Here is an 8,720-nt window from a genome sequence, read left to right as displayed (position 1 = left end):
ATATGGCACTACCTGCCTGGAGTCTGCATGTTCTTTTTGTGCCTGTATGGGTTTCCTCCCGCACTCCAAAAACATCCTGGTAGGTTAATTGCATCTTGTCTAAATTGGCCCTATTATGTGTATGTATGGATGTGAGTTAGGGACCTTAGATTGTAATTTCCTTGAGGGCAGGGACTGATGTGAATGTAAAATATACAGTATGTGTAAAGCACTGCATAAATGGATAAATCTATAGAAGTACCAATAAATAATAAATAGGCTGTCATTTTATTGACATGACTGAAATTCAAAATTCAAATGTATCATCCTTGCTTAAAGTATGTCTAACCTTGATGACGCCATGACTGATAGGGGGCATCTCTACAGAGGAGGCACAGACCATAATAAGAACCTGACATGGGTTCTTTCCCTTCTACACTTTATCCAAAACTAAAAAATCTATTTTGACAATACATTTGCCTTTTTACCATCCAAAACTTTTTTCCACTGTATATATGTTCTGAAACTCACATTTGGTGTTCTCCCATCCATGCCTTAATGGCACTGCAAACACCATATTGAGAACCTCTGGGTGGTATTAAAAACAGGGGCCAAATGGCACATCTGAGGAAAAACAGGGAAAAGTGGGTGGTGATATCAGAGAACAGGATACAACAAGGGATTATCCCTGACGGGAAACACAGCATGCACTTGAGATGTGAAACTCAAATGGAAGGGAACTTCTGAAAGGCTTCTCAGTTTATTCAGATTGAAGATTTCTTCCAAACATGAAGGTAAGACATTGGACAACCAGCTTATTGTTGATGAAGATTTGTGCATGTCTGGGGCGTTTTTTGTACCCTTGGAAATGTTCATAAATGAGACTAAAGCCAAGGCAATTATGTAGTTTGAATATTTTTTTTGTAGAGGCTATGGTTTTTTTATTGCAATCATTTTCTAGTGAAACTTTTTAACTATTTGTTGGGGTAAAGAATCATATTTTTAATAAAGCAAACTTTCCTAAGTTTAGTGAGTTAGTGTGTTGTATGAATGGCTCCCAGTGTATGCAAGTCCTGTCCATCCATCTATCTATTCATCCATCCTTCCCTCCCTCCACGTCATCCGTCCAACAATTTACCCATCCCTCCATCCTTCCATCCATCCCTCCACCCATCCATCCCTACCTCCATGTCATCCGTCCAGCAATTCACCCATCCCTCCATCCATCCATCCCTACCTCCATGTCACCCATCTATAAATTCACCCATCCCTCCCTCCATGTCATCCATCCACCCATCTCTCTCTCTCCCTCCATCTATCCATCCATCCATCCCTACCTCCATGTCACCCGTTTATAAATTTACCCATCCCTCCATCCTTCCAGCCCTCCCTCCATGTCATGCATCCACTCATCTCTCTCTCTCTCCCTCCCTCCATCTATCCATCCATCCGTCCACCCCTACCTCCATGTCATCCATCCACCCATCCCTCTCTCTCTCTCCATCCATCCATCCATCCATCCACCCTACCTCCATGTCACCCGTCTATAAATTCACCTATTCCTCCATCTTTCAATCCCTCCCTCCATGTCATCCATCCACCCATCTCTCTCTCTTTCCCTCCATCTATCTATCCATCCATCCTTACCTCCATGTCATCCATCCATCCATCCATCCATCTCTCTCTCTCCCTCCATCTATCCATCCATCCATCCATCCCTACCTCCATGTCACCTGTCCCTCCATCTTTCTATCCCTCCCTCCATGTCATCCATCCTCCCATCTCTCCATCCCTCCCTCCATGTTATCCATCCACCCATCTCTCTCTCCCTCCATCTATCCACCCATCCATCCATCTATCCCTACCTCCATGTCATCCACTCATTCACTCATCCCAACCACCATGTCATCCATCTACCTCTCCCTTCCTCCCTCCATCCATCCATTCATGCATTCACACATCTAATCAGATCTTTACCTACTTTAAATATACACATAATTTAAAGTGTCTCTGTCCCTTAAATACAACTGCTAATAAAAGATGTACCCGCAAAGAAGAAAGAAAACTGTGCCCACTTTTTTCCTTTCCTCTCAGTACTGCAGATCTCCTGCAACATCTTTGCAGCAACTTTATGTCTACGTGCACGCATTCCAACAGCTGCTGCATGTAATATCTCAGGGCAGGTTTCCTGATGGGGTATTATGCATTGCAATGGCTGTTTCTGTCCATTGACATGGCTGTTTATAGTCCCCATTAGGACAGCTTGTGACAGGGTGACAACACAAGAGAACAGAGTGTTGTCACCCTGTAACGGGAAGCATCTGAACAGGATCACCAGGCATTATTTTAATAAAAGCTGCAAAAATAAATATATATAATTAAAATGACCATTGAAATGACATTACATAGTTACATAGTAGGGGAGGTCGAAATAAGACACAAGTCCATCAAGTCCAACCTATGTGTGTGATTATATGTCAGTATTACATTGTATATCCCTGTATGTTGCGGTCGTTCAGGTGCTTATCTAATAGTTTCTTGAAACTATCGATGCACCCTGCTGAGACTCCCCGCTGCTTTCACAGTAAAGAACCCTCTACGTAGTTTAAGGTTAAACCTCTTTTCTTCTAATTTTTATACTCTTGTTATACTCCCTTCCGCAAAAAAAATTTCTCCCTATTGTGGGGTCACCAGTATTTGTAAATTTAAATCCTCCCAAGCATCTCTTCTCCAGAGAGAATAAGTTCAGTGCTCGCAACCTTTCCTCATAACTAATATCCTCCAGACCCTTTATTAGCTTTGTTGCCCTTCTTTGTACTCGCTCCATCTCCAGTACATCCTTCCTGAGGACTGGTGCCCAGAACTTGACAGCATACTCCAGGTGCCGCCAGACCAGAGTCTTGTAGAGTGGGAGAATTATCATTTTATCTCTGGAGTTGATCCCCTTTTTAATGAATGCCAATATTCTGTTTGTTTTGTTAGCAGCAGCTAGGCATTGCATGCCATTGCTGAGTCTATCATCTACAAGGACCCCCAGGTCCTTTTCCATCCTAGATTCCCCCAGAGGTTCCCCCCCCAGTGTATAGATTGCTTACTGTATGTGGGATTTTAGTGACTAGGTTTACTTCTACTTTAGCTATTTCTTTTTACAATCTGTGAAACATATGCGGGGACAGCACTGACTGCTTATTTTGAGAAAACTATTTCTAGAAAGTAATTAGCCTAATTAAAATAATGAAACTGAACAAGCTGAGCAAATACTTTACTTATGTATAATAGGCAATATTATTCTGTTGATGTGCCCATGTGGTATGTAAATTTGCTTTATATGCCTAAATTCAGTACAAATATAACCTTCAGTTTCACACAACTGCTTAAAGTAAAATTTCCGGGGTTTTTCTATCTATGCTTAAAAACTGCTCCCTCCCTACACTTAACTCCTAAGGCCCCCACACACGATCAGACTTTTTGACAACAAACATGCAAATTGGCTGTTTTAAGGCAACATCCGACCGTGAGTATGCTCCATCGCACATCGGACAAAAGTTCACTCTGCAAACAGACAAACTTTTCAGCAACAAAAGTCAGATGGAGCAAAGTCTGATCGTATGTACAGAAAACCATCAGACTTTAGTCCAAAGTACAAACACGCATACTCAGAACCAATGCAAAAGATCAGACAACAAATACAGAAGTTGACCAAAGGGTGGCACTAAAGAGCAGAAAAAATGCGTGATTTGGTGAAAGTTGGCTGAAAAAGTCCTGCTGTGTGTATGCAATACAAGTTCATGAAAAAGAGGGGAAAAACTGCGCTACGGGAAAAAAACAAATGGTGTTGAACGGAAGCTGCAATTCAAATGTATACCAAAAATATACCAAACAGAAATAGAAAGAAAAAGAACTGCGCTAGCCACAAAATACCCAATATGATTAGGGTATATGAAAGTACCAGACCCGCACTGTGGGTCTTAGTATCTAGTGTCTCAAAAGACCACCTCCAAGTGTGGTATAAACCATATACAAATAAGTGCAATTAAATTCAAAAAACAAAAAAATGAATAAATGTGTATCAATAATGTGAATTCCCCGAGCTCAATATGTGTGTATCAGACTCTGTGTATAAACCCCTAAACCATAAAGGTAAGAATATAAAGCATATATATTCGCTATTAAGCATAAATGACCTATCGAAAAAATAATAAATCTGTGTTCAGAGACACTCTATGTAATGTCCATACAATCATATATCAAAAAAATGAAAAATTAAAATAAAAATAAAAAGTAAATGTCCATATAGTGAATGAACACCAGTGGTACAAAACTTCAAATGAGGTACGGCAGTAAAGAAAAGTTCCAAACGGCTGAACTGCAAATACACGAATTGAAAATCTTCTCCAAAGATGTGGTGTGCTTATCCCATCACCGAAATAAATGAATCAGCTCCTTACCAGATCCAGACGACCCCCCGTTACAGAGGGTCACCACAAGCAGTAGCAGTCAAAAAGGGTGTCCGGATAGCGCCTCCTCCTCAGATGGTCACGGATCTTCCACGCGATGGGGTTATGGCTGTTACTCACTCCCAACTCGACGTGGTGTCACATAAGGGAAAACATAGGCTCCAGATAGTGTAAAACCAAATGACTTTAATTCTTAAAAGCGAACGTAAACACTTACATAAAAGACTTTAAAAGCAGGTTCAAAACAAAGACGTGCACCGGCCGGATACACGCCAACGCAAAGACCAACCCGTCCTTCCTGGTCCACAAAGAACGAACACGACTTGGGGTGACGTCGACACGTTCGCACCGCCCTACGCGTTTCGTAATAATTTACGTCGTCCAGGGGCACGGGCGGCGTGCGACGTCACCCCTTTTATAACCATATATTTAACCAAGCCTCACTTTGGGTCAGCGGCCATCTTAGACGTCACAAACATTAGTAATCAAAGAAACGTAGGCCAAGCCTCACTATCACTCACGAACGTCAGATGTACGTATCCGCAACGAACGTCCTATGGTTGCGGGCCAAACCTCGTTTTCATATGAACGTTATAGGATCATAAGCCAAGCCTCGCTTCCAGGTATTGGCCCTATCGGCAGAGTGACGTGGCAAATGCCTTCACATTAAGGTGCGCCTCCTGAACCCCGAAACAGGGTACAGTGTGGATCACCAAAACAGGGGGGTAAAATAAATTAAAAATCAATAAGGTAAAAAGGATAATAATAATGAATTAGAGAAATTGAATAAAACATCACAAATAGGGACAAGAATGCATCAGAAATTCTACGCTTCCTGGTGCATTCATACGGCCATCGGGTCCCATTACGTGTGGGCAAATAGGTGTAGAGGTACCTCAAAAGTAGTGCGTTTACCCGGTGTATTTATATAGCAATCAAATTCAGTTAGAAAATGAGATTACTGTAGACATGTGTTTCAAGTGCCTTGTTGTCTCGCGTATTCCCCAGGGACTATTCTGGAACGCCCCAAACAGCGTCGAGGGATAGACCTAACGGTAACCTAAAAGGCCGCCAGACCCAAAGCCAGGCCTATCACACAAGAGTATGCTCTACAGTGATATACACCAAAGTAAACAGCAAGAAAAAATAATAATGAAAGCAAGTGGTTTTTCACAGTGACTAATACAGTAAAAACGTTGTAGGGAAACATTACATCAAACAGGTCACCTCATGAGTTATTAATGAAGGCATTTACATCGGTGTCCACATTGAGGCCAAACGGAGTATAAGTTTTTAATTTATGAATCCAGGCCATTTCGAGCTTGGATATCTCCCTAACCAAGGACCCTCCCCTCCAGTGGGGCTTATATTTGTCTAGGCCAACAAATAGGGTACCTGATGGGTCTCTCTTATGTGTCTGGTCGTAATGCCTGGACACAGGGTGTTTGTCAAACCCCCGTCTGATATTGCCAATGTGTTCGTTCACCCTGACCCGAAATGCCCTCTTGGTCCGCCCAATATACTGGAGGCCACAGGGGCACTGTAAAAGGTAAACCACAGCCTCCGAGGAGCAAGTAATAAAGGACTCTATGTCATATGTCCTAGAGGTGCTCGAAGATACAATACTAGAAATCTTAGAGCCCCTATACGAATTCAGGGTACAGACCTGACAGTAGGTCTGTACCCTGGGAGATAGGGAGATATCCAAGCTCGAAATGGCCTGGATTCATAAATTAAAAACTTATACTCCGTTTGGCCTCAATGTGGACACCGATGTAAATGCCTTCATTAATAACTCATGAGGTGACCTGTTTGATGTAATGTTTCCCTACAACGTTTTTACTGTATTAGTCACTGTGAAAAACCACTTGCTTTCATTATTATTTTTTCTTGCTGTTTACTTTGGTGTATATCACTGTAGAGCATACTCTTGTGTGATAGGCCTGGCTTTGGGTCTGGCGGCCTTTTAGGTTACCGTTAGGTCTATCCCTCGACGCTGTTTGGGGCGTTCCAGAATAGTCCCTGGGGAATACGCGAGACAACAAGGCACTTGAAACACATGTCTACAGTAATCTCATTTTCTAACTGAATTTGATTGCTATATAAATACACCGGGTAAACGCACTACTTTTGAGGTACCTCTACACCTATTTGCCCACACGTAATGGGACCCGATGGCCGTATGAATGCACCAGGAAGCGTAGAATTTCTGATGCATTCTTGTCCCTATTTGTGATGTTTTATTCAATTTCTCTAATTCATTATTATTATCCTTTTTACCTTATTGATTTTTAATTTATTTTACCCCCCTGTTTTGGTGATCCACACTGTACCCTGTTTCGGGGTTCAGGAGGCGCACCTTAATGTGAAGGCATTTGCCACGTCACTCTGCCGATAGGGCCAATACCTGGAAGCGAGGCTTGGCTTATGATCCTATAACGTTCATATGAAAACGAGGTTTGGCCCGCAACCATAGGACGTTCGTTGCGGATACGTACATCTGACGTTCGTGAGTGATAGTGAGGCTTGGCCTACGTTTCTTTGATTACTAATGTTTGTGACGTCTAAGATGGCCGCTGACCCAAAGTGAGGCTTGGTTAAATATATGGTTATAAAAGGGGTGACGTCGCACGCCGCCCGTGCCCCTGGACGACGTAAATTATTACGAAACGCGTAGGGCGGTGCGAACGTGTCGACGTCACCCCAAGTCGTGTTCGTTCTTTGTGGACCAGGAAGGACGGGTTGGTCTTTGCGTTGGCGTGTATCCGGCCGGTGCACGTCTTTGTTTTGAACCTGCTTTTAAAGTCTTTTATGTAAGTGTTTACGTTCGCTTTTAAGAATTAAAGTCATTTGGTTTTACACTATCTGGAGCCTATGTTTTCCCTTATGTGACACCACGTCGAGTTGGGAGTGAGTAACAGCCATAACCCCATCGCGTGGAAGATCCGTGACCATCTGAGGAGGAGGCGCTATCCGGACACCCTTTTTGACTGCTACTGCTTGTGGTGACCCTCTGTAACGGGGGGTCGTCTGGATCTGGTAAGGAGCTGATTCATTTATTTCGGTGATGGGATAAGCACACCACATCTTTGGAGAAGATTTTCAATTCGTGTATTTGCAGTTCAGCCGTTTGGAACTTTTCTTTACTGCCGTACCTCATTTGAAGTTTTGTACCACTGGTGTTCATTCACTATATGGACATTTACTTTTTATTTTTATTTTAATTTTTCATTTTTTTGATATATGATTGTATGGACATTACATAGAGTGTCTCTGAACACAGATTTATTATTTTTTCGATAGGTCATTTATGCTTAATAGCGAATATATATGCTTTATATTCTTACCTTTATGGTTTAGGGGTTTATACACAGAGTCTGATACACACATATTGAGCTCGGGGAATTCACATTATTGATACACATTTATTCATTTTTTTGTTTTTTGAATTTAATTGCACTTATTTGTATATGGTTTATACCACACTTGGAGGTGGTCTTTTGAGACACTAGATACTAAGACCCACAGTGCGGGTCTGGTACTTTCATATACCCTAATCATATTGGGTATTTTGTGGCTAGCGCAGTTCTTTTTCTTTCTAATACAAGTTCATGGCCAACGCCCTTTAGACAGAAATTCACGGAAAAGTTTGTTTGAAGTCCTAGTGTGTACAAGGCTTTATACTAACTACTCTGTGGAAGATGTATATATCTATTTTCAGGCCGCTCCTGTCTGGTCACCTGATCTCCCCTGTGTTAGCCAATGCTGGCTACAAGGGAAAGCAGAGAGCACTAGACAATGGCTTATGAAGCCTGGAGCATAGACCCCACCTGTGGGCTCCTATGGCTCATCCATTGTCTGTGCTCCCTTCTCTCCCCTGCACAATCCCCCTTCCTACCTAAGAGTCACACAGGGCCTGCCAGCTTCGTTTTCTTCATCCCCTTCATGTCATTTTTCCCTCACACTGAGTCTGATGAAGTGGCATTTTTTTCTCCCACTGATACCGATAAAGCAGCATTTATTAACCATTGGCCCCTAGTTAGGCAGATGCTGCAACAACTAAAGTATATGTAATACCCTTCTCTTTAAAGAAGCCTATCCTGCTTCTAACTAACACCGTTTTACTTCCTCCATGAGCTCACCCCCCCACAGTTATTACCTTTGTATCAATCGACCCTTCCTTTTTAGATTGTAAGCTCTAATGAGCAGGGCCCTCTGATTCCTCTTGTACCAAATTGTAATGTAACTTTAATGTCTGCCTTCATTTTGTTAAGCGCTGTGCAA

General features: G+C 42.3%; 1 protein-coding gene across 1 annotated transcript in view; it reads left to right on the top strand.

Moving 5' to 3' along the window:
* The first annotated feature begins 611 nt into the window (after window positions 1-611).
* Window positions 612-8,720, top strand: part of C7 (complement C7) — a 139,423-nt gene continuing 131,314 nt past the window's right edge. The window contains exon 1 of the mRNA XM_077462808.1: window positions 612-773. Coding sequence (XP_077318934.1) covers window positions 768-773 — 6 coding nt within the window. The 5' untranslated portion in view covers window positions 612-767. The remainder of the gene's footprint in view (window positions 774-8,720) is intronic.

The sequence above is a fragment of the Lithobates pipiens genome, unplaced genomic scaffold (assembly GCF_037356315.1).
Source record: "Lithobates pipiens isolate NorthernLeopardFrog02 unplaced genomic scaffold, aLitPip1_a1.2 Scaffold_3, whole genome shotgun sequence".
NCBI classification, from domain to species: Eukaryota; Metazoa; Chordata; class Amphibia; order Anura; family Ranidae; genus Lithobates; species Lithobates pipiens.
This window is presented reverse-complemented; position numbering and strand designations above follow the sequence as displayed.